We start from the raw sequence: 26,120 nt of genomic DNA, 5'->3' as shown, positions 1-26,120 counted from the left end.
CTGATCAGCCCACTCTCAATCCATGGAAGGCGTCACAGTGTTACCGAGTGGCACTCACTCATTCATAGGGTTCTGGGCGAGGGGGAAGCAGGCAGGTGGAGGTACGTCATGGTGAGTCGTGACCTCATTGAACAGCCGAACAGCCTTGAGGGGCTGAATGGCCTCATCCTGCTTCTTTTGTTCCTACTGGAAAATCCTTTGGATGGAATGGGCAAAAAAATAAAATGGGATTAAAGTCCAAGACACCTTTGCTTGTCTCACTACCTAATGGGCTTTAGGAGGATCACTGATTCAGGTTGAACACATGAGGGAGACTTCATCAATGCAGCCCCACCTTCCCCAAGCTCCAACTATTATCTGTCTAAATAACACAACAACCCTCTCCAATGGACAACACCCCTCACCAATGGACAACACCCCTCACCAATGGACAACAACTGTCTCCAATGGACAACACCCCTCACCAATGGACATCACCTCACCAATGGACAACATCCTTCACCAAACGACAACACCTCTCACCAATGGACAACACCCCTCACCAATGGACAACACCCCCTCACCAAAGGACAACACCCCTCACCAACAGACAACACCCCTCACCAATGGACAACACCCCTCATCAACGGACAACACCCCTCACCAATGGACAACACCCCCTCACCAACGGACAACACCCCTCACCAACGGACAACACCCCTCACCAATGGACAACACCCCTCACCAACGGACAATACCCCTCACCAATGGACAACACCCCCTCACCAATGGACAACACCCCTCACCAACGGACGACACCCCTCACCAATGGACGACACTCCTCACCAATGGTTTTTCCTGCATTTACCGGACACCCGTCTCACTTTATTCCATTTCTCCAAATATAAACACGACGTTCCACACAAACACAAGGGGAGGCACCGTGAATCCATTAACAAAGGGCTCCTGTATTCAGAGCTAAAGAAAATAAAGCCAACACACAAAGACAATGCTTTCATATGAACATTGGAATTAGGAGCAGGAATAGGCCATTCGGCCCCTCAAGCCTGCTCTACCATTCAATAAGATTGTGGCTGATCTGATTGAAACCTCAGCTCCACTTTCCTGCCTGACCCCCTCTGGTATTCCTTGCAGAGGATGTCCGGACAATTAATCTCCAGTTCCTGGCAACCCAAAACCTCTGGGCCTAAGAGCTGACTAGTTTTGCTCCCTCCCCATCCACTGATTTAGAGCAGAAGCCACCTTGGTCCAGACAACTGCTGCTGGGAAGTCTTTGCTTTTGAGTAAATTAGCTAAAATCAATTGTTAACACTACAGTAATTACAATCACAGTGTCATCCCTGAATCATTGGAGCTCTGGGACTTCAGACACACCGTCTACAAAGACATCTAACTTGACGTGACCTGCTTGGTGAATGTGTGTGGGTGATTACGAAGTATCGATCTTCCATAGCAGCAGCAGCCTATGCAATAAACCACGCAACAACCTACCTCAAATTTCAATCTCCACCCAACAGAACTAATTCCTGGGTAATTTCCTCAGCTGTCTCTCTCACCGAGCTAATCTCGCATTCAAAGACTTGTGTGAGCCCCCTTCCTTGTTATACTTTGTTGAGGTTTTACCCTGTCGCTGTGGATTCTGTCAGGCATCAACTCTGAAAGAAGGGAAAATAATCCTAAGGCAAAGCACTGCAGGAAATCTTGAATCAAACACAGGCTTGTGGAAACACAGGCCAGAAGGTCAGGCGGCATTCGTGGGGAGGGGAACCAGAGTTGACAGGCTGCATCTTCTGGTGGTTAAGAACATTGACGTACAAAATAGGAGCAGGAAAAGGCCACTCGGCCCCTTGTTCATGCTCCTCACTCAACACGTCTGTGGCTTCCCTCAGCACCGTTTTCCTGCACCATTTCCCACATCCTGTGATTCCCTCAATGTCCAGAAAGATATGCCTGTTTGGAATGAACTCAGTGACAGAACCTCCACGGCCCTTGGGGGCAGAGAAATCCCCCCACCACCTTCTGGGTGAAGAAATTTCTCATCTCAGTCCAAAACAGCTCAGGCCTTATCCTGAGGGGATTTCCCCAGGTCCTAGACTCCTCAGTCGGGTGAAACATCCTCCTTGCAACTACCTGTTGAGCCCTTCATCTGGAGATTAAGGGAAGGAGAGGAGATTTCATTAAAACCTAAGAAGAGAATAGAGGTCTAGTCTACTCAATCCCTCCTCTTATTGGTATTGGTATTGGTATTTGTTTATTATTGTCACTTGTACCGAGGTACAGTGAAAAGCTTGTCTTACAAACCGATCGTACAGGTCAATTCATTACACAGTGCAGTTACATTGAGTTAGTACAGAGTGCATTGATGTAGTACAGGTAAAAACAATAACAGTACAGAGTAAAGTGTCACAGCTACAGAGAAAGTGCAGTGCAGTAAGGTGTGAGGTCACAACAAGATAGATCGTGAGGTCATAGTCCATCTCATTGTATAAGGGAACCGTTCAATAGTCTTATCACAGTGGGGTAGAAGCTGTCCTTAAGTCTGGTGGTACGTGCCCTCAGGCTCCTGTATCTTCTACCCGATGGGAGAGAAGAATGTCTCGGGTGGGTGGAGTCTTTGATTATGCTGGCTGCTTCACCAAGACAGCGAGAGGTAAAGACAGAGTCCAAGGAGGGGGGGCTGGTGTCCGTAATGCGCTGGGCTGTGTCCACAACTCTCTGCAGTTTCTCGCGGTCCTGGGCAGAGCAGTTGCCGTACCAAGCCGTGATACATCCAGATAGGATGCTTTCTATGGTGCATCGGTAAAAGTTGGGGAGAGTCAAAGGGGACAAAGCAAATTTCTTTAGCCTCCTGAGGAAGTAGAGGCGCTGGTGAGCTTTCTTGGTCGTGGCTTCTACGTGATTTGACCAGGACAGGCTGTTGGTGATGTTCACTCCCAGGAACTTGAAGCTCTCAACCCTCTCGACCTCAGCACCATTGATGTAGACAGGTGCATGTACACCACCCCCTTTCCTGAAGGGCAAACACACCATCGCTGGGCTGAACCAGTCTGGGGAATCTTTCCAGACACAAGAGACTGCAGATGCTGGAATGTGGAGCAGCAAATCATCTGCTAGAGGAACTCAGCGGGTCGAGCAGCATCTGTGGGGGAAAGGAATTGTTGATGTACTGGTACTGATGCAGGGTTCCGACCTGAAACCTCAACAATTCCTCTCCCCCCACAGATGCTGCTCGACCCGCTGAGTTCCTCCAGCAGATTGTTTGCTGCTGGGGAATCTTTGCTGTGCTCCCTCTAAGGCAAGTGCACCCTTGTTCAGGTGATGATACCTAAACTGTACACAATACGACAGGTCATCTCACCAAGGCCCTATATAAATGCAATCCCCTCGTAATAAAGAGCAACTTCCTGCTGTGGTTGGAGAAATGCAGGTCAGCTGCTGAGTGCACAACAGCCTGTTCCGTATACCTGTGCCGGTGAATAGCACTACAGAAGTGGGAGAGAGCTGGAAGTCAATCCTTGATCTTCAGTGCTCCAAGTGTGGCCTCCTCTACATTGGCGAGACCGAACGCAGACTAGGCGACCGTTTCGCGGAACACCTGAGCTCTGTCCATAACCGCGATCTGCATCTCCCCGTTGCCGGTCACTTCAACTTCCCCTCCCACACTATCACTGATATGTCAGTCCTCGGCCTCCTCCACTGCCAGGAGAATTCCAAGCGCAAACTGGAGGAACAGCGCCTCATTTTCCATCTTGGGACTTTACAGCCTAATGGCATGAACATCGAATTCTCCCACTTTAAGTAACCCCCACATCCCTTCCCCCCGCCCCCCCCCCCCCCACAACCACCCATCCTTTCTTCCTTTTCCGAGCCTCTCTCTCCTTTTACTACTCTTTCTCCTCCTTACCTGTGACCCATCCTCCAGTGGATCTGCTCTCCCCTCCTCCCCCGCACCTGCCTGTCACTATCTCTTACCTGCATCTACCTATCACGACCCTGTGCCCACCCCGCCTCCCCTCTTTTGTCCACCTATCACTGCTCTGCTTTTTCCTCCGATACATTGGGCTTCCCCTTTTCCTATCTTCAGTCCTGAAGAAGGGTCCTGACCCGAAACATTGACCGCCTGCTTTTCTCCACGGATGCTGCCTGGCCTGCTGAGTTCCTCCAGCATCAGAGTGTTTTTCACCTGACCTCTCACTCTGTTCAGGATTCAGACTGAATCCATGGGCATTCTGTAACCTACCAGGGCAAAGGTCTAGATACACCTGGTATCAGATCCTCAGCTTTTCACCAGCCACAGCTGGCACATCTGGCAGGACCTCAAGCAAGTAGACAGATTGGTAAAGAAGGCGTATGGTATACTTGCCTTCATTGGCGGGGGTATTGAGTATAAGAGTCAAGAAGTCATGTTGCAGCTGTATAAAGCTTTGGTTAGGCTGCACTTGGAGTATTGTGTGCAGTTCTGGTCGCCCCATTACAGGAAGGATGTGGAGGCTGTGGAGACGGTGCAGAAGAGTTTTACTAGGATGCTGCCTGGATTCAAGAGTATAGGCTACAAACAGAGGTTGGAAAAACTTGTGTTATTTTCTCTGGAGCGTCGGAGGCTGAGGGGAGACCTGATAGAGGTTTATAAAATTATGAGAGACATACACAGGGTAGACATAGATCAGTAAGGACAGCACATTCCCTCCCCTGAAGAACATGAGTGAACTAGATGAACTTTAATGACAAAGCTGCAGTTCAGTAGCCATTGCTGGGGTTCCAAGAACATTGCAGAATAAAATATTTGGTGAACAAACGCAGTGACAGGAAGGACATAACTGACTGCCACTTAGCTACAGGCCATCAAACATTGGCTCCAACTGTTCCAACAAAGCCCAGTATAATCTCAAGGGGCAGTCCTCGCTTTCTGTTGAGGCAGACTACGGCCTTCAGGTAGAAAAGAGAGGGTAGAAAAAGCTTGTGAATTGCGGCCTTCAGGATTCAACAGTGAGTTCAACAACTTCAGATACACAGCCTTCCCAGTTTGTGTCAGAAGTGGCTAGATCTGGTGTAAGGGTATCACCTTGTAGGGCTGCCTCTGGTTTCCTCTCTCCCCAGCATTTCCCACTTTCTTTTTTATTTCAGGGATCTGTATCTCACCGTTCCAACATTTTTTCTCTTCCCTGCCCTCATCCATTTTCTATTTACACCCCATTCAGCTGCAATTAACAAGCCTTTTCTACCCTTTCACATTTCTGCCAGTCATAACCATGTTTCTCTCTCCATAGCTGCTGCCTGGCCCACTGAGTATTTCCAGCTGCTGGCTCGCTTGCTGTTGAGAATGGTTCTCGGGACAGTATCTACGGAATGAGAAACGAGAGTTAATGCATCGGGTCGAACCCTTGTCTCTACCTCGACACAGATGCTGCCTGACCTGCTGAGAGTTTCCAGCACTCTGTGCTTTTATTTCAGATTTTCTGCAGTTTTTTTTGGACTCTTTTCAACACAAAGCCTGTGAGGTGATCCATAGTCCCGTCACACATTCCGAGGTGTGTGCTACATTACAAGTGATATAAATACACCAGCACTGGGGAGAGAAAACAAGTGCGAGACTGATGTGGTGCTATCGAGCTAACACTGGAAGCAGGCTACACAGTACCTGACCTAGAATTCTTCATGCTATGCCTATGTAAAGACAGGGAGGTAAAATTTCCATTGCAGGGTCCATCAATTCTCAAAATGAAACACGTGGAGAATTAGACAAAGATAAATGCAAGGCAATAAACACAATCTCTCCGAGGCCCTGACAACTCACAATCTCCAGAGGTGAACCGGGAGTGTGATGGACCCTTCTATTCATTTTGATTTCAGTATTATACTTCAGGCATGCTCTTTCCTCTCCCAGGTAACCACTAATGAATGGTCCCATTCATCTTGCTGAATGAAGTGCTGTCTCCTTACTGGTCTCTGTGACATTCAGTAAGGAGATGAATAATTGGCTGAATATGAGAATCCGCTGCCTCACAGCTCTGGCGACCCATGGGTTCGATCCTGACCTTGGGTGCTGCCCTGTGTGGGATTTCCCCAAGTGCTCCCACATCCCATCTATTGGATAGACACATGAGGGAATGGAGGGATATGGATCATATACAGGCAGGAGATAATTAGTTTAATTCGGCATCGTGTTCAACACAGACATTGTGGGCCGAATGGCCTGTTCCTGGGCTGTACTGTTCTATGTTCAATGTTTTATCCTGAGGACGTGCAGGTTTTCTGCTGTAAATTGCCCCCAGTGCATAGGTGAGGGGTAGAATCTGGTGGGGGTGGGGTGGTTGATGGGAATGTGGGGAGAATAAAATGGGATTAGTGTAGGATCAGTGCTTCACGGTCAGCATGGGACTCAATGGGCCGAAGGGCCTGGTTTCATGCTTAATGACTCTAAATAATTAAAATAATGATTAATAGGGGTCCAGGAGAAAAGCAACCTTCCAAAAGCCAAATAGTAATGAATAAAAAGACAAGGGCAATATTGAAAAAAAGGTTAAAAGCAGCCACTTTGTACAGGACAACAAAGGGCGGAATAATAAAAGAGAATTTTAAAAAGTTCGGAAAGAAGCCAAAAAGCAATTAGGAGGCTTTGAAAACGATGGAATTAAATTATCAAGGAACATGAAGAGGAACAGTAAAATATTTGATAAGACACATTAATATCAAAAGAAAAATCAGAATAGGGAACCCAATCACTAAAAGTCACGCATGATAAACTCACAGATAATGGACAGCATTAGGGCAGAAATATTAATTAATGACTTTGTCTGAGAGTTTACCCAGTAGACTAATGTGGTGCACGTGACATTAGCTCAAAGGATAAAAGGACAGTTAAGATAGAAGGTGGGCAGATAATTGATAAACTAATCAAACTCTGATGGATTGCAACGGCACATATTAAAAGAAGTCTGGGAATAGATAGTGTTGGTGCAGACAGATAAGAATTCATTAGGAGAAGGAATAATTACAGAGAACTGGAGGACAGCTAATGTGATTCCGAAATTTAATAAGGAAGATAGAACTAGTCCTGGGAACTGTAGACTGGTTCATTTAATGTCTGTGACAGAAAAGAATCTTCATTCAAAAGATTTAATTTAAAATAAAGTCCAGAAGCCAAAGCTGTAATAAAGAGTGGTCAGTACGGATTCCCAGGATGGAAAGCTATGCTTGATTAACTGTACTGAATTCTTTGAAGGAGCAGCAGTAAAATAAAGAAGCAAATTATATTTGCATTTCCAAAATGCCCTCAATAAATGAATGCATGGTGGACCTTGTATGCTTCAGTGAAGGTGCAGACTCAGACCTTGGTACATGAACAACCCACTCACCCATCCTACCCTCTTACCCAGTCAGTGGCAGAGTCTCTGCTTCCCACCTTGGCCTCATCAGGCACCTTAGAACCCACAGAACCAGATGAGTCCTGATGAACTCGGGATATTGAGTTCAAGAGCCGTGAGGTGATGTTGCAGCTCTATAGAACTCTGGTCAGACCACACTTGGAGTATTGTGTTCAGTTCTGGTCGCCGCATTATAGAAAGGATGTGGAAGCTTTAGAGAGGGTGCAGAGGAGGTTTACCAGGATGCTGCCTGGATTGGAGAGCATGTCTTATGAGGATAGGTTGAGCAAGTGAGGGCTTTTCTCTTTGGAGAGAAGGAGGATGAGAGGTGACTTGATAGAGGTGCACAAGATGATAAGAGGCATAGATCGAGTGGACAGTCAGAGACTTTTTCCCAGGGCAACAATGGCTAATATGAGGGGACATAATTTTAAGGTGATTGGAGGAAGGCATAAGGGGGATGTCAGGGGTGTGTTTTTTACACAGAGAGTGGTGGGTGCGTGGAACGCACTGCCGGCAGAGGTTGTGGGGGCAGATACATTAGGGACATTTAAGAGACTCTTAGATAGACACATGAGTGATAGAAAAATAGGGGGCTATGTGGGAGGGAAAAGTTAGATAGATCTTAGAGCAGGATAATATGTCGGCACAACATTGTGGGCCGAAGGGCCTGTACTGTGCTGTAGTGTTCTATGAAGGATCTCAGCCCGAAACGTCGACTGGTTATTTCCCTCCATGGATGCTGCCTGACCTGCTGAGTTCCTCCAGCATTTTGTGTGTGTTGCTCCAGATATATCCAGCATCTGCAGAATTTCTTGTGTCACAGAACCAGATGCCGCCTTAAACCACTACAGATCAATGCAGTGAAAGTTCTCCCGCCGTACTGTTGGGTACCGCGTTCCTGGTCAATGTCGTGGGTTTGGCAAGTGCTGTTGGAGTAGCCACAGTGTAGGTGAGTAACTGCAGAATTATTTGTACATGGTGCACACTGCAGCGACTGTGTGCTGGTGGTGGAGGGGGTAAATGTTTAGGGTGGTAGATGGGAACCAATCAAATGGGTTGCTTTGTCCTGGATGGTGTAAGCCTTTTGAGAGTTGTTGGGGCTGCACACATCAAGGCAAGGGAGCAGTGTCCCATCACTTGCCTGACCTGTATCTTGTAGATGGTGAAAACGTCTTGGGGTGTCAGGAGGTGAGTCAATCACCACAGGATACTCAGCTTCTAACCTGCTCTTGTGGCTGATCCATTTGAGTTTCACATCGAAGGAGAAGCCAGGATATCGATGGTGGGGGATTCAGTGATAGCAATACTAGGTGGTTGGACTCTCTCTTGTTGGAGGTGCTCACTGCCTTGCACTTCTGTAGTGTGACTCTGAGGTCGAGAGCTTCAAGTACCTAGGAGTGAACATCACCAATAGCCTGTCCTGGACCAACCATTTAGACGCCACGGCTAAGAAAACTCACCAATGCTTCTACTTCCTCAGGAGGGTAAAGAAATTTGGCACGTCCCCTTCGAATCTCACCAATTTTTATCAATGCACCATAGAAAGCATCCTACCTGGATGCATTTCGGCTTGGTATGGCAACTGCTCTGCCTGTAACCACAAGATACTGCAGAGAGCTGTGGACACAGCTCAGCACATCACAGAAACCAGCCTCCCCTCCATGGTCTACACTTCTCACTGCCTTGGTAAAGCAGCCAGCATAATCAAAGACTCCACCTACCCTGGATATTCTCTCTTCTCCCCCCTCCCATTGGGCAGAAGATACAAAAGCCTGAAAGCGTGTACCACCAGGCTCAAAGACAGCTTCTATCCCGCTGTTATAAGACTATTGAACAGTTCCCTAGTACGATAACATGGACTCTTGACCTCACAATCTACCTTGTTATGATCTTGCACCTTATTGTCTACCTGCACTGCACTTCCTCTGTATTCTGTTATTGTTTTACCCTGTACTACTTCAATGCACTGTATAATGAATTGATCTGTATGAATGGTATGCAGACAAGTTTTTCACTGTACCTCTGTACGTGACAATAATAAACCAAATTATCAATTTATTTACCCATTTACCAAATTACCCTGGTTTGATCTCCCAAAATGCAATACCTCACATTTATCTGGATTAAAAGCTATTTGCCAATCCTCAGCTCACATACCCAGCTGATCAAGATCCCCCTGTAACTTTTCATAACCTTCTACACTGTCTACAATAGCACCTATCCTAGTATCGTCCGCAAACTTACTAACCATGCCTTGTACATTCACATCCAAATCGGTCATATAAATTACAAACAACAAAGATCCCAGCACCGACCCCTGTGGCACACCACTAGACACAGGCCTCCAGTCCAAGGAGCAACCCTTGACCATCACCCTCTACATCCTGGCACTGAGACAACTATGAATCCAATCCGCTATCTCCCCCTGGATCCCATGTGATATCTTGATGGAGGTGATCACCACCTGACAGTTCTGTAACGTGAGCACTATTTCTCGCTCATCAGCCCAAAAGCAGAGGTCTTTAACCAAGACAGTTTTGGAAGGGTTTCCCTCATTGTCCGACAGAAACAAGTCTTGTTGAGCTTGAACCGTTCACCTGATTGAGGTCCAGTTGCTATGGAGTGTTAGGAGACTGCAAACATCCAGCTTCTCATCCTTTACTCTGGAATTCCCTGAGAAGCAGCTTCTGGACATACAAATATTACAGAGACCAAACCCTCTGGTGATGTAATCTCCTGGCCAGGATACAAATCAGGGAAAACCCCCAGGTGTATAATGGAAAAAGACATTCTGGAACATTCCTCTCTGACACCCTTCCTCCTCCCCTTGATTGATACCAGTCCAATAAGTTTCATGGACATATTACATAAAATCTCCTTGCACCTAACTTATCTCTGTAAACTCCTTCTAGGTGACAACCTGCACTTGCAACTCTGGCCTCTCATGGATCCGATATGTTTACTCATCTCAAGGCCTTCCTTGCTGCAGAAGTCTGACATCTGGAATTCCCTCTTTGAAACCCCCTGCTCTATAGAACACAGGACATAGAACAGTACAGCACAGGGACAGGCCCTTCGGCCCACAATGTTGTGCCGAACTAATTAAGCTAGTGAAAGCTAATCCCTTTTGCCTGCACATCGTCCATATCCCTCCAATTTCTACACACTCATGTGCCTCTTAAATGCCTCTGTCAAATCTGCCTCCCCCACCACCCCTAACAGCGCGTTCCAGGCACCCACCACTCTCTGTGTAAAAACCCTGCCCTGCACATCTCCTTTGAACTTACCCCCCTCTCATCTAAAATGCATGCCCTCTGGTATTAGAAATGTTGACCCTGGGAAAAAGATGCAGTCTGTCTACTCTATCTGTGCCTCTCATAATTTTATAAACCTCTATCAGGTCTCCCCTCAGCCTCCGCTGCTCCAGAGAAAACAACTCAAGTTTGTCCAATCTCTCCTTGTAGCACATGCCCTCTAATCCAGGCAGCAGCCTGGTAAACCTCTTTTGCACCCTCTCCAAAGCCTCCACATCCTTCCTGTAATGGGGCGACCAGAATTGAATGCAGTACTCCAGATGCGGCCTAACCAGAGTTTTATAAAGCTGCAACATAAAGCTGCTATCTAAATGCAAGACAAGTTTACTGGGCTGTGTGCTCCTTGAAAGGATGCTGACTGATTGACCACTCCCCTGGTGTCCAGATTCTAAAGTCACAGAGACCTAGAGTTACACTGCATGGTAACAGACCCTCTGGCCTGGCACTTGGCGTGGGATTTGAGTTGGGCTCCACTTGGGGACCAAGTGTGGGCAGTGGGGCAGTCTGGTCCAGTGGGGAAGTGACTCCCTTCACTGCTGCTAAACTCTGCAGCTATTTAGGATATTGATTTATGTTAAAACCAACACTCATTTTTATGATCGATTTGCACGCCTGGGGTTTATTACCTGCTCGGTATATGATTCCAGATTTTATAGACCATGACAACAGCCGAACTACAATCTGACTCTGTCATCCTGGAATGAGATTAACAGCGGTGAATAAAACCCCCAAGCCAATGTTACTGCAGTAAAGGGAGAGCGGGTCACACGAGGTGGAAGGGGGAAATGCCTTTTAACCATTCACCTCTGAGGTTAATTCTGAGATTGGAGGGAAGATACATTCAGTGAAGACAAAAGATCCAATGCACTGGTCCGCAAGAGGCTGCCGAGGGTTGTAGACTCAGCCAGCTCCATCATGGGCACAATCCTCCCTACCACCGAGGACATCTTCAAAAGGTGGGGCCTCAAGAAGACGGCATCCATCACTAAGGACCCTCACCATCTGGGACATGCCCTTTTCTCGTTACTACCATCGGGGAGGAGGTACAGGAGCCTGAAGACCCACACTCAACGATTCAGGAACAGCTTCTTCCCCTCCGCCATCAGATTTCTGAACGGTCCATGAACACTACTCATTATTCCTTTTTTATTTGCACTATTCATTTTGTAATTTATAGTAATTTTTAATGTCTTTGCACTGTACTGCTGCCGCAGAACAACACATTTCACATCACATAAGTCAGTGATAATAAATCTGATTCTGATTCTGACTGCAGGTGTTGGAACGTGGATCCAAACACAGAATGCTGGAAGAACTCAGTGGGTCAAGCAGCGTCTGTGGAGGCAACAGGTGTGAGTTGATGTTTCAGGTTGAGAACCTGCATCCGGGCTTGGGGGAGGAGGAAAGATTGCCGGTGTAGAGCAGTACTTGTGGGTGGGAGAGCGACTGGTAGATGATAGGGGGAACCAGGTGGGGAGGGGATGGCGGGCAGATGGAGCCGGCGGGGGGGGTGGGGGGGGAGTGGTGGGTGAGGGGGAGGGAAGAGGATGAACAAAGGGGAAAAACACTAACTGGACAGGTGAGTATGTGGGAGAGGAGAGCTTCGGGAGTGTGGGTTACCTGAAACTGGACAACTCAATGTTCATACCATTGGGTTGTAAGCCACCCAAGTTCAATATGAGGTGTTGTTCTTTCAGTAGAATCTGGGGGCAGTTGATGGGAATACAGGGAGGACAAAATGGGCTTAATAGGGGCTTGATGGTCAGCATGGACTCAGTGGGGTGAAGACCTGTTTCCATGCTTCAGTGAAAACCACAGTTGCTCTTAGTTGAGGGGAGTGTGGGTTGGGGGGTTGATGGGTATCAGTAACCTTGGCCTTGGGAGATGCAGGAGATGGAGGGATCCTGTTCCTCCTCACAGTCTCATTCCCATCCAGGATGGACCAGGTCAGTGGGAAAGGTCTCACATGGGCAACAGCTGTGAGATTGTAGGGATACATTGGACTTCGGAAGCAGGATAGCATCGAAAAGGCATTGGGAATAAGGGAAGTACATCGTCTGATCCCAGCCTGGAACCCACTCCTGGGAACCTGTTATTCTATATATAAACCCCGCCAAACCCCTTGATTGGATTCCAGCTTGTAACTCACTCCCGTGGATCTGTTATTCTATATAAAACACCTTGAACCCCTGGATTAGATCCCAGCCTGTAACCCACTCCCAGGGATCTGTTTTTCTTTATATAATTCCCCAAATCCCTGAGTTAGATCCCAGCCTGTAACTCACTCCCGGGGACCTGTTATTCTACATACAGTATAAACCCCCTGAACCCCTGGATTAGATCCCAGCCAGTAACCCACTCCCAGGGATCTGTTATTCTATACACAAACCCCTTGAACCCCTGGATTAGATCCCAGCCTGAAACCCACTCCCGGGGATCTGTTATTCTATATATAAACCCCCTGAACCCCTGGATTAGATCCCAGCCTGTAACCCACTCCCAGGGATCTGTTATTCTATATATAAACCCCCTGAACCCCTGGATTAGATCCCAGCCTGTAACCCACTCCCGGGGATCTGTTATTCTTTACATAAACCCCCTGAACCCCTGGATTAGATCCCAGCCTGTAACCCACTCCTGGGGACCTGTTATTCTATATATAAACCCCCTGAACCCCTGGATTAGATCCCAGCCTGTAACCCACTCCCAGGGATCTGTTATTCTATATATAAACCCCCTGAACCCCTGGATTAGATCCCAGCCTGTAACCCACTCCCGGGGACCTGTTATTCTATATATAAACCCCCTGAACCCCTGGATCAGATCCCAGCCTGAAACCCACTCCCAGGGATCTGCTATTCTATATATAAACCCCCTGAACCCCTGGATCAGATCCCAGCCTGTAACCCACTCCCAGGGATCTGTTATATATAATAGGTGATTCAAGTACTTTTGCAGGTATTTCTTAGATGTTGTGAGAGCCTCCAAAACCCTCCATTATGTTCCAGCCTGTAACTAAACATTACTCTTTATTTACGTTACCAAATCCATAAATTGAAATGAATTACACCTCCAAACTCCCTGATATAAATCAGTCTCGGTGTAATGACCAGGATCTGATGAGAGTGTGTCGGCATTAAGTGCTACATCATCAGCTCTCCATCTTGCTGTTGTAGTGACAGTAGAAAGTATAATTTATACAGGAAACAAATGTTGTGATAATGACTGCTGAATTAGTCCAAAGGATTGTTTCCTGACTTCAGTAGCCTGGATATGGTCATGCTGGATTGTTTCATTGTCAGCTATTAGCTCAGGAGAGGTGCTGAGCCAATACTGATGGAACTTTAATATACATCCTGGCTGAGATCCAGTGGAAGAAAGAACTTGCATACACCCGATGCCTTTCCTGATCTCAGGGTATTCCCAAAGCACTTCAGAGCTAATGCCTTTGCTGGTCTATCGATGTGGCTCATTAAAAACTGCCACAGCATATCACAGCAAACTGAGCGCAGAGGAAAGAGTGAGCAATTGTACATTTTTATAGCACCTTGGCAAGTCAAAGCATCAAAGACATGAATACTTTCATCACTGTTGTAACGTTGCAAGCACAAAAGACATTTTACGCATTGTAAGATCCCACAAATGACAATAAGTAGCCTTCTGTTTGTGATATTGGTCAAGGCTTTGGAACTCTTCTCACAGAGTCAGAGGGTCGTACAGCATAAAGACAGGCCCTTCGGCCCGTCATGGTCAGGCAGGCACAGTAGTGTAGCGGTTAGCGTAACGTTATTACAGCGCCAGTGACACGGGTTCAATTCCGGCCACTGTCTGTAAGGAGTTTGTACGTTCTCCCCATGTCTGCGTGGTTTTCCTCTGGGTGCTCCGGTTTCCTCCCACATTCCAAAGACGTACGGGTTAGGAAGTTGTGGGCATGCTATGTTGGCGCCAGAAGTGTGGCGACACTTGCGGCTGCCCCCAGAACACTCTACGCAAAAGATGTATATACATTTGAGTAATAAAGAAATCTTATCTTATCTTATGGTGCACCGATCTACACTAATCCCATTTACCCACATTATGTTCATAGCCTTCTCTGCCTTGGGTGATTCAAGTACTTGTGCAGGTATTTCTTAAGTGCTGTGAGAGTCTCTGCCTCCACCACCCCCTCAGGCAGTGTGTTCCAGATCCCAACCACACCCTGGGGGAAAAATACCCCCTCAAATCCTCTCTAATCCTCCTACTCTCACCTTGAAACAATGCCCTTTTGTCTTAGACACCACACAAAGGAAAAGAAGATTTTTATTATCTATCTCATCTACCCCCTTATAACTTTATATACCTCTATCAGGTCACCTCTCAGCCTCTTCCACTCCAAGGAAAGCAAGCCCAGCCCGTCCACTCTTTCCTTAGAAGTGAAATGCTCCAATCCAGGCAATAGCCTGGTGAACCTCTGCTGCAACCTTTCACTAGAAATGTATCCTTCCTATACATGGCCTCCAGTTTAAATTCCCCAGCTGCTATAGTGGGATTCGAACTCATGACTGTTGATTAATGGTCCAGATACCTGGCTGCAAGTCATCTGCCCTTCAACAAATCACAGCCCTTCCTTTATGTTCTGTCCTCTCCCTTTCTCTACACTTAAAACTCGTTCTCTTGTTGACTTTTGATGAAAGACATTGACCTGTGACATCAACCCCTCTCTCTAACATTTCCCGGTAATACACCAACCATCCAGAGGGAGGCACTGACCTGGATGCCCAACAATGGATGTTCTCTTCCAGGGTTCAGTAGCATTAATACACAAAATCCAACATCATTGCTCAACAGTGACCACCTCAGGCAGCCCAAGTTTCCACGAGGCTGACAGATTTTTAAGCACGTAAGAAATAGGAGCAGGAGTAGGCCATTTGGCTCTTGGAGACTGGTAAATTGGTAAATTGGTTTGTATGGTCACATGTACCGAGGTACAGTAAAAAACTTGTCTTGCATGCATTTGCGGATGACAAGATTGGGGGCGGAGCGGACAGTGAGGAAGGCTATCAAAGCCTGAGGTGTGATCTTGACCAGCTTTGAAAATGGGCTGAAAAGTGGCAAGATGGAATTTAATGTAGACAAGTGTGAGGTGATGCACTTTGGGAGAACAAGCCAGGGTAAGACTTACACAGTGAATGGTAGGGCCCCGAGGTGTGCGGTAGAACAGAGAGATCTGGGAATACAGATCCATAGTTCCTTGAAAGTAGTGTCACAGGTAGATAGGGTCGTAAAGAGAGCTTTTGGCACTTTGGCCTTCATAAATCAGGGCACCTGAGTACAGGAGTTGGGATGTTATGTTGAAGTTGTACAAGACATTGGTGAGGCCAAATATGGAGTATTGTGTGCAGTTCTGGTCACCTACCTACAGCAAAAATATCAATAAGCTTGAAAGAGTGCAGAGAAAATTTACAAGGATGTTGCTGGGACTTGAGGACCTGAGTTATAGGGAAAGGTTGAATAGGTTAGGACTTTATTCCCTGGAACGCAGGAGAATGAGGGGAGATCTTATAGAGGTATACAAAATTATGAGGGGTATGGATAGGGTGAATGCATGCAGGTTTTTTCCCCTCAGGTTGGGTGAGACTAGAACTAGAGGACATAGGTTCAGGTCATAACAAGGTAGATTGTGAGGTCAAGAGTCTATCTTAATGTGTTAAGGAACCATTCAATAGTCTTATAACAGTGAGATAGAAACTCTCCTTGAGTCTGGTGGTACGTGCTTTCAGGGTCATTTATCTTCTGCCCGATGGGAGGGGGGAGAAGAGAGTATGTCCGGGGTGGGTGGGGTCTTTGATTATGTTGGCTGTTTTACCGAGGCAGCGTAAAGTGTAGACAGAATCCATGGAGGGGAGGCTGGTTTCAGTGATATGCTGAGTTGTGTCCTGCAGTCCCGGGCAGAGCAGTTGCCATACCAAGCCGTGATGCGTCCGGATAGGATGCTTTCTGTTGTGCATCGATTCTTCAAGACCGTGGCTGATCTTTTACCTCGGTCCCATTTTCCTGCACTATCCCCATATCCCTTGGTTCCCTTAATGTCCAGAAATCTCTGGATCTCTGGAATGAACTCAGTGACTGAGCCTCCCGAAGATTCACCAGCCTCTGAGTGAAGAAATTTCTCCTCACTTCAGTCTTAAACAGCCGGCCCCTTATGCTGAGATGGTGAACCCTGGTCCTAGACTTCTTAGACAGGGGACACATCCGCCCTGCATCCAGCCAGTCAAAGCCTCGTAAGAATTTTATGTGTTTCAATTGATCTCCTTTGACTATTCTAAACTTTACAGACTGCAGCTCCTGTCTGATTAATCTCCTTGTATGGCAAACTCATCACCCAGGCACCAATCTGGTGAAGCTTATCTGCACTCCATCTAGGTAAATCTTTGGTCATTCTCTCTTCTCCTCCCTCCCATTGGGCAGAAGGTACAAAAGCTTGAGAACACGTACCACCAGGCTCAAGGACAGCTTCTATCCTGTTGTTATCAGACTCTTGAACAGACCTCTTATATGTTAAAGATGAACTCTTAATCTCAATCTACCTCGTCGTGGCCCTTGCACCTTATTGTCTGCCTGCACTGCACTTTCTCTGTAGCTGTAACACCAAATTCTGCATTCTGTTTTCTCACTTTTGTACTACCTCGATGTACGGAATGATCTGTCCGGACGACACGCAAGTAAAAGTTTTTCACTGTATCTCGGTACATGTGACAATAATAAACCAATCACCAGTTATTTGGTCAGGAGACTGTACTCCAGTTGCAGCCTCACCAAGGACCTACACAATTACAGTACGACATCTTACCTCCTGTAGAGGGTAAGGTTATCAAACGTTGAGGTACAGATCGGCTGTGGAGAAGCCTTGGAGGGGCTAACATGGTCTCCCCCTCCTCCTACATTCAAATTTGCATTTATCTCAAATTGTTGACCTCCTGTGGAGTGGATAACAAGCTCAACAACAACCCTTTCTCAGAAAGTCACAGTGAGCTGAGGTCGAGCAAGGTGCATTGGGTTTAGAGGGACGGGCCACGAAGGATTGACCCTGAAACCAAAGGTCAGGCACCTCCTCAACCACAAATGGTAGAACAAGGTAGAAGAGTTCAACAGCCTTCTGATTCAACTTCCCCTTCCAAAGATACCCAAACACAATCGTCTCAAACCTCTCACCTTCTCAATGGATGAATCTTGAAACATCTTCAATGTACGATCATCTTCTGGGACCTAATCGGTTCACACCCCCTTCCTCCAATGATGGCGCTCGTTTCAGGTCATGTGTCCATTATCTCCTCACATACCCTGATACCTTGCTGTCCAGCGGGGTAATTAGAAACCCTCACAGCTAAACCAGTCCATGCAATCTCCCATCATGGACACTGCCTGGAATACAGAGCCCAGTCTATCTTCCTTTTGCTTCCTTTTTTCAATGGCACCATGTCCAATTCTGCCATCTCCAGAGCAGTCAATTCAGACCGAGTACAGAGACCTTCCTGGTATCAACAGCACCAGGGCCCTGAAGACCCAAAGAACAATAGACAGAATCGTGGAATCATAGAAATATTATGGCAAAAAAGGGGGCCATTCATCCCATTGAGTCCATGCCGGCTTCTAGCAAAGCCATCCCATCAGTTCCATTGCTCCACTCTTTCCCACAATCCTCTCTCATGTGCTGATCCAGGTGCCTGTTAAACTCAGTGCAGTTTGGAACAGGACCTCATCTTTGACCATCAAGGTTTGGTGGTGTGTTTGCTCCTTGGTGTCAATAATTTCTCTGGTGCCATAGACTCATGGATGGCATCACTGAATGCTGGGAGGTTGGTTGGAGCAATGTTCTGACACACACAACCCTGCACAGCTTTGTATGTGGACCAGACGTCTCAACCACGACCCTCGACGACAGGAAACTCTGAGGGGGTGAGAGGTCAAAGAGCAACAGAAGTCTGAAAGACAGAGAGAAAGAGACAAGAGGGAGAGAGGGAGAGGGAGAGAGAGGGAGAAAGACAGAGAGAGAGACAGACAGAGGGAGAGACAGACAGACAGACAGAGACAGATGACAGGGACAGAGAGAGACAGACAGAGAGAGACGGAGACAGAGGGAGAGAGACAGAGGGAGAGAGACAGACAGACAGACAGAGAGAGACGGAGACAGAGGGAGAGAGACAGACAGACAGAGAGACAGAGAGAGACAGACGACAGGGACAGAGAGAGAGACAGACAGACAGAGAGACAGAGAGACAGACGACAGGGACAGAGAGAGAGACAGACAGAGAGAGACGGAGACAGAGGGAGAGAGACAGAGGGAGAGAGACAGAGGGAGAGAGAGAAAGGGAGAGAGAGAAGGAGAAAGGAAGAGAGAGAAGGAGTGAACAAGAGGGGGAAAGAGTGAGTGTGAGAGAGAGACAGTGGGAAAGAGTGGGGGAGTGAGAGACAGGGTGTAAGTGTGAGAGAGAAATTGAGGGACAGAGAGAGAGAGAGAGAGAGAGAGAGAGAGAGAGGGAGTATTCAGGATGAGAACAGAATCTCACCAGGCATACCTCTGAGAGCCTCTGAGTCCAGTGTCTCCCCCAGCTGCTGAAGCAGCTTGGCCCTGGCCGCGTTCTTCTTGTGCTTTTTGCCCTCGTAGTGCTGCTGAGCCATCATCGGGTTGTTGAACCAGGAGCTGCAGAGCCGGCAGAACTTGCCCGAGTCGCCATTGTCCGTGATGGAACCCAGGCCAGGGAAGATGGGCGTCGCAGGAGGCAGAGAGTCAGGAGGGGACTCTGGGATATAAAATAATAATTACAGGGTAAAAATCATATCTAAAGAAAGGAAAGATTTACTTAGTTTGGGGAGCACAGAAATAGACCAATTGTCCCAGATATTTTGTGCTGGTTTTTGTATCAAGGAAAAGAGCACTGGAAGACCCTAGCCCTCAAACCCTCACAAAGTACATGGTCTACATGGCAGCAGAGCCCTCCCCCTTTGTAATACATTGGACTACCTACAGGAGGCACCCCAGAGTACTGGAGAAGTGTCACCAACACTGCAAGATCTTGTAAACCTACTGGAGGTGAACCAATGTCAGTGGCCACTCCCACATATCGGATGACCTGTCCTGGGCCCAGCACATAGATGCAATCACAAGGATGGTGTGCCAGAGTCTTTACTTTCTTAGAAGGTTAAGGAGTTTCGGCTCGTCACCAAACACCCCAACAAACTTCTACAGTTGAAAGTATCCTGACTGGTTGCATCATGGTCTACTATGGCAATTTGAATTTGCAGGAACGTAAGAAGCTGCAGAGAGTAGTGGACTCTGCCCAATACAACACGGGCACATCCCTCCCCACCATCAGGAGTATCTACAGGAGGCGCTGTCTCAAGAAGGCAACATCCATCATCAAAGATCCCCACCATCCGGGCCGTGCCATCTTCTCGCAGCTCCCATCGGGCAGGAGGTACAGAAGCCTGAAGTCCCACACCACCAGGTTCAGGAATAAGCTACTTCCCTTCAACCATTTGTTTCTTGAACCAACCTGCACAACCCTGATCACTGCATCAGCATGGTAACACTGGGACCACTTTGACCACTTTGCATGACAATGGACTTTTGTTTTTGTTGTTCTAATTATGTTCTTTCTTGCATAATTTTGTATAATTTATGTTTAATTTATGTTTTTCTTGTGAATGTTGTGTATCTGAAGCTCTGTGCCTGTGATGCTGCTGCAAATAAGTTTTTCATTGCACCTGTACACACATGGACTTGTGCAGATGACAATAAACTCGACCTTGACTTTGACTGGCTCAACCAGGTCCAGCGAGCGGGCCACATCGCTCATGTGCCTGACACCAGATCTCTGAAAGATGCGCCCAGCTTGTAGCTCCATGGTGGTAAGAGATCCGCAGGGGGGTGGGGTGCAGAGGGACGCCGAGGATGTTCGCAAGGCCTCCTTCAAGAAAATATAACATGGGAACCTCTGGCCCACAACAGCCCAAAATGCAGGACCATCCGTGAAGGTACTGAGAACATAAGGGGAACCAGTGAACGTTTCAGCAGCGAACTCTCCACAGATCTGTGGATCCCATATTAGCCTCATCAGTCACCTCAGAACTCACAGAACCAGAGTGGAAACAAGTCACCCTCAATCCCGAGGGACTGCCTAAGATTAGGTATTGCACTTTGGGAGGTCAAATAGAAGGGGAAAGTATACAATTAATGGTGGGACCCTCAGGGGCATTGATGTACAGAGGGATGCAAGTCCATAGCTCCCTGAAAGTGACAACACAAATAGATTGAGTGGTGAAGAAGGCATGCGGCATGCTTGCCTTCATCGGTCAGGACATTGAGCACAAGAGTCAGGAAGTCACGTTGCAACATATAAACTTTGGCTGGGCCGCATTTGGAGTATTGTGCACAGTTCCGATCATCCCATCACAGGAAGGATATGGAGACTTTGGAAATGGTGCAGAAGAGGTTCACCAGGATGCTGCCTGGATTAGAGGGCATGAGCTATGGGGAGCGGTTGGACAAACTTGGGTTGTTTTCTCTGGAGCGGTGGAGGCTGAGGGGAGACCTGATAGAAGTTTATAAAATTATGAGAGGCATAGATAGTGTAGGCAGAATCATCAAATAGTAGAGGACATGCATTTAAGGGGAGGGGGGCAAATCTTTTACACAGTGGGTGCCTAGAATCATGTGCAGGCAGAAGAGATTTAGTGTTATTTGGATTCATGTTTGGCACAGACACGGTGGGCCGAAGGGCTTGTTCCTGTGCTCTACTGTTCTACGCTCCATGCAAGGTAGTCCACAGCTGTCTGCTCTTGTTGTTCTGCCGCAGCTCATCCTGATGACAAAATATTCCATGCAAAAGACGTGAGTTCCGCAGCACCTTTCACTGTCTCAGGCATCTCCTGAAGAGGGTCACAGCCAGTGAAACACTCTCTGAAGCGTTGTCATCAGGAGATCAAATGGACCTGCATCACCTGATGTGTGGGATCACACTGTGCTGACCACTCATCGCTGGGGTGAATGGGAGGCGTGGCGTCCAATGGATATTCAACGTTCTGTGCTGCCTTCCCAGCTGAATTTCTGTGCCCTTCGCTGAAGTTCTGAAGGTAACACTCCACGATCAGGAGGCCTCTCAAGCTTCCTGGCATCACTGCACATAGGAATCCTGTTCAACTAGGAATGACTGGTTCGCTCCTCAGCCGTGGTTAGTTTCAGTTCCAAATCTCAATTGCAATAGACCTGGGAGGGTCCACGGAATGTGATCGCTGCTCTCTGACATCACCACCTCTCGGTTACCAGAGGATTTTCCAGCATTCCAATAGTAAATGCAAGGGGACTTGGGAGTCCTACTTCAGGATTCCCTTAAGGTTAACTTGCAGGTTGAGTCAGTAGTAAGGAAGGCAAATGCAATGTTAGCATTCATTTCGAGAGGACTAGAATATGAAAGCAAGGATGTAATGCTGAGGCTTTATAAGGCATTGGTCAGACAACATTGGAAGTGGTTTTTTTGGGCCCCGTATCTAAGGAAGGATGTGCTGGCGCTGGAGACGGTCCAGAGGAGGTTCACAAGAACGAACCCAGGAATGAAAGGCTTAACATATGAGAAGCATTTGATGTCTCTGGGCCTGTACTCGATGGAGTTCAGGGGGATCTCATTGAAACCTACCGTATACTAAAAGGCCTGGATAGAGCAGACGTTGAGAGAATGTTTCCATCAGTGGGAATGTCTAGGATCCGAGGGCACAGCCTCAGAATAAAGGGACGTCCTTTTAGGACGGAGATGAGGAGGAATTTCTTTAGCCAGATGGTGGTGAGTCTGTGGGATTCGTTGCCACAGACAGCTGTGGAGGCCAAGCCATTGGGTGTATTTAAGGCAGAGATTGATAGGTTCTTGATTGGTAAGGTGTTTAGGGTCATGGGGAGAAGGGGGGAGAATGGGGTTTGGAAAAAAAAATTAATCATGATCGAATGGCGGAGCAGACTCAATGGGCCGAATGGCCTAATTCTGCTCCTATATCTTATGGTCTTATGGTCTAGTAACAGACAGAATATATTTAGCAATTAGGAAGGAAAATGGTACGTCAGCCTTTACTGCAAGAGGATTTGAGTACAAGAGATGCCCCAGTAACACAGAGTCCTGGTGAGACCACATCTGGAATACTGTGCACTGTTCTGATCTCCCAGCCAAAGACAGAGACTCTTACAAGAGGGAAGAGAGTCACAGAGTCATACAGCACGGAAACAGGCCCTTCAGCCCACTGAGTCTGTACTGACCATCAACCACCCATTTACACTGATCCCACTTTATTCTCCCCACATTCTGATCAACTCCCCACAGATTCCACCCCTCATCCACATGCTTGGGGGTAATTTACAGTGGCCAACTAACCCACCAACCTACACGTCTTTGGGATGCGGGAGGGAACTGGAGCACCTGGGGGAAACCCATGCGGTCACAGGGAGAATGTGCAAACTCCACACTGACAGCGCCCGAGGTCAGGATCGGACCCGGGTCACTGTGAGTCTGCAGCCTTACTAACTGAGCATCTCTTCCCACAATTGTCTTATGAAGAGCGAATAAACACACTGTACTTTGCTTAGAAGAATCAGAGAGGGTCTCAATGAAACATACAAAATACTTACAGTCCTTGACAGGGTAGACTCAAGGATGATCTTGCCCCTCTCTGAGGCATCTGGAACCAGGGTTCACAATCTTGAAATAAGGGGTGTGCCATTCAGGACTGAGATAAGGAGAAACTTCTTCATTCAGGGGTGGTCAATCTCTGGAATTCTCCACTCTGGAGGGCTGTGGAGGCTCAGTCACTGAGGATATTCAGGACAGAGATCTTTGGGTATTAAGGGAATCAAGGGATTTGGGATTAGTGTAGGAGAGTGACACTGAGGTTTCAAGGTGCAACAATGATATTACCCAACTGCAGAATGACCTACACCTGCTTCTGTTTCTTGTGCCCTTACACCCGGGACAAGTCAAAGGAAGGAGATCTTCATCAATCGTGGAATTGAATTTAGAAGCCGAGAGGTAATGTTGCAGCTATATAAGACCCTGGTCAGACCCCACTTGGAGTACTGTGCTCAGTTCTGGTCGCCTCACTACAGGAAGGATGTGGAAGCCATAGAAAGGGTGCAGAGGAGATTTACAAGGATGCTGCCTGGAATGCGGAGCATGCCTTATGAAAGCAGGTTGAGGGAACTCGGCCTTTTCTCCTTGGAGCGACAGAGGATGAGGGGGGACCTGATAGAGGTGTATAAGATGATGAGAGGTATTGATCGGGTAGATAGTCAGAGGCTTTCTCCCAGGGCTGAAATGGTGGCCACAAGAGGACACAGGTTTAAGGTGCTGGGGAGTAGGTACAGAGGAGATGTCAGGGGTAAGTTTTTTGCTCAGAGAGTGGTGAGTGCGTGGAATGGGCTGCCGGCAACGGTGGTGGAGGCTGATACGATAGGGTCTTTTAAGAGACGTTTGGGTAGGTACACGGAGCTGAGGAAAATAGAGGGCTATGGGTAAGCCTAGTAATTTCTAGGGTAGGGACATGTTCGGCACAGCTTTGTGGGCCAAAGGGCCTGAATTGTGCTGTGGGTTTTCTATGTTTCTATCTGCAGGAATGTGCTTCCCAAGTGCAGGAGTGTGGACAGAGGGAGATGCAGGTCCGTACTGGTCTCCAAAACGAGAGGGGCTGATGCACTCAAGGGCTGGTGGACTGGCCAGAGTGAAAAATCCAAACAGCAAATACAACCAATATCAAAATAACAAACACTCTCCCCATTTCTTGTGTTTAATTTTATTTGCCCTAATTTCTAGACATTGCTTTTTGCGAAATCATGCAAAGCCTCGTCTGCGGTTCCAATGAAATTGCCGAATTAAGTGCCCAATAATGGGAAAGACTGTGTGAGCCTGAACTTGTTACCCCGGGACAGATATGGACTATAAGCAACCAACACCACACATGAATTAAGTACAGAAAATGAATTTGTCTTGAAGTCCGTTACTTGAGCTTGGAATTACATGTTTAAAGTCCTAAGGTGTTAGGGACTGGCACCCAGGCAGCTGAAGGAAGGAGTTTTCATAATTAAATCATAAATTATTGCTATCAAGCCCTTCTGATAAGATTAAGACCTAAAATATTTTCCGTAGTTTCAATTTTGTAAGGTGTCGGAAAAGAGGGTATAGTAGTTTTTAAAAAATTTCTAACCTGCAAATATCGAAAAAAGTGTGATCTAGGCAAATTATATTTATTAGACAATTGTTCAAAAGATGAAAAACAGTTATCAATAAATAGATCCCGAAAACATACGATTCCCTTCCTCTTCCATATGGAAAAAGCTGAGTCAACTCTGGATGGATGAAAGAAAAAATTAGATTGAATGGGACTTGATAGATTAAATTTATTCAATCCAAAAAATTTACAAAATTGAAACCATATTCGTATTGTATGTTAACAATTGGGTTATTCGTATGTTTACTTAATTTGGTAAGTGCAAAAGGGAGTGAAGCTCCTAAAATAGAAACTAATGAAAATTCAAGAACTGATTGGTGCTCAAGGTGTACCCATTTGGGGCATTGAATTACATCAAAATCTTGTATCCAAAAAATTAAATATCTGATATTAATTGCCCAATAATATAATCTAAAGTTAGGCAAGGCCAAACCACCATCCTTTTTTAGTTTTTGTAAATATTTCTTACTTAACCTTGGGTTTTTATTCTGCCAAATATATGAAAGAATTTTAGAATCAATGGTGTCAAAAAAAGATTTCGGGAGAAAAGTTGGAATCGCTTGAAATAAGTATAAAAATTTTGGTAAAATATTCATCTTAACCGCATTAATTCGGCCTACCAATGATAGAGACAGTGGGGACCATTTAGTAAATAATTGTTTAACATGGTCAATTAAGGCAATAGATTAGCTTTAAATAAGTCCTTATGTTTCTTGGTAATTTTAACACCTAAATACATAAAATAGTCAGTTACCAATCTATAAGGTAATTGGCTATAAATTGGGGTTTCCATATTCACTGGAAAAAGTTCGCTCTTATTAAGATTTAATCTATAGCCAGAAAAAACACTAAACTGATCGAGTAGTGATAGTACTGCGGGGAGAGATTCATCCGGATTAGAAATATAAAGTAAGGGAAGGAGTTGACAGTAGTGGAGGGGTTTACAGCAGGGAATGTGGTGCCAGTTTAGTTGTTAATTATTATTTGTGACAGAAAAGATCTCAGAACAAATTAGGGAAAGGACAGTGTATTAACTCAAGAAGCAAAAATACAGCAGATGCTGGAAATCTGAGAGAGAAAAAAACAGGAAATGCTGGAAATGCTCAGCAGGTCAGGCTGCATCTGCAGAGGGAGAAGCAACAATTCAACCTCTCACCAAGAAGGTCAAGGGCAGGAAGCACTTGGGATACAAGATCAA

At 46.7% G+C, this 26,120-nt stretch overlaps 1 protein-coding gene across 2 annotated transcripts in view; it reads right to left on the bottom strand.

Annotated features, from left to right (window-relative positions):
* zgc:171482 (zinc finger protein) overlaps positions 1-26,120 on the bottom strand; it is a 252,768-nt gene that overhangs the window by 133,765 nt on the left and 92,883 nt on the right. For both annotated transcript variants that reach the window (XR_007957285.1, XM_052027478.1), the window contains exon 5: positions 19,237-19,461. Coding sequence is in view for 1 of the 2 variants with exons in the window: in XM_052027478.1 (XP_051883438.1) it covers positions 19,237-19,461 (225 nt within the window). In the remaining variant the exon portion in view is untranslated. The remainder of the gene's footprint in view (positions 1-19,236; positions 19,462-26,120) is intronic.

Source organism: Pristis pectinata, chromosome 12 (assembly GCF_009764475.1).
Source record: "Pristis pectinata isolate sPriPec2 chromosome 12, sPriPec2.1.pri, whole genome shotgun sequence".
In the NCBI taxonomy this organism is placed as follows: domain Eukaryota; kingdom Metazoa; phylum Chordata; class Chondrichthyes; order Rhinopristiformes; family Pristidae; genus Pristis; species Pristis pectinata.
Note: the sequence above shows the minus strand (reverse complement) of the source record. Positions and strands in the feature narration are given on the sequence as shown.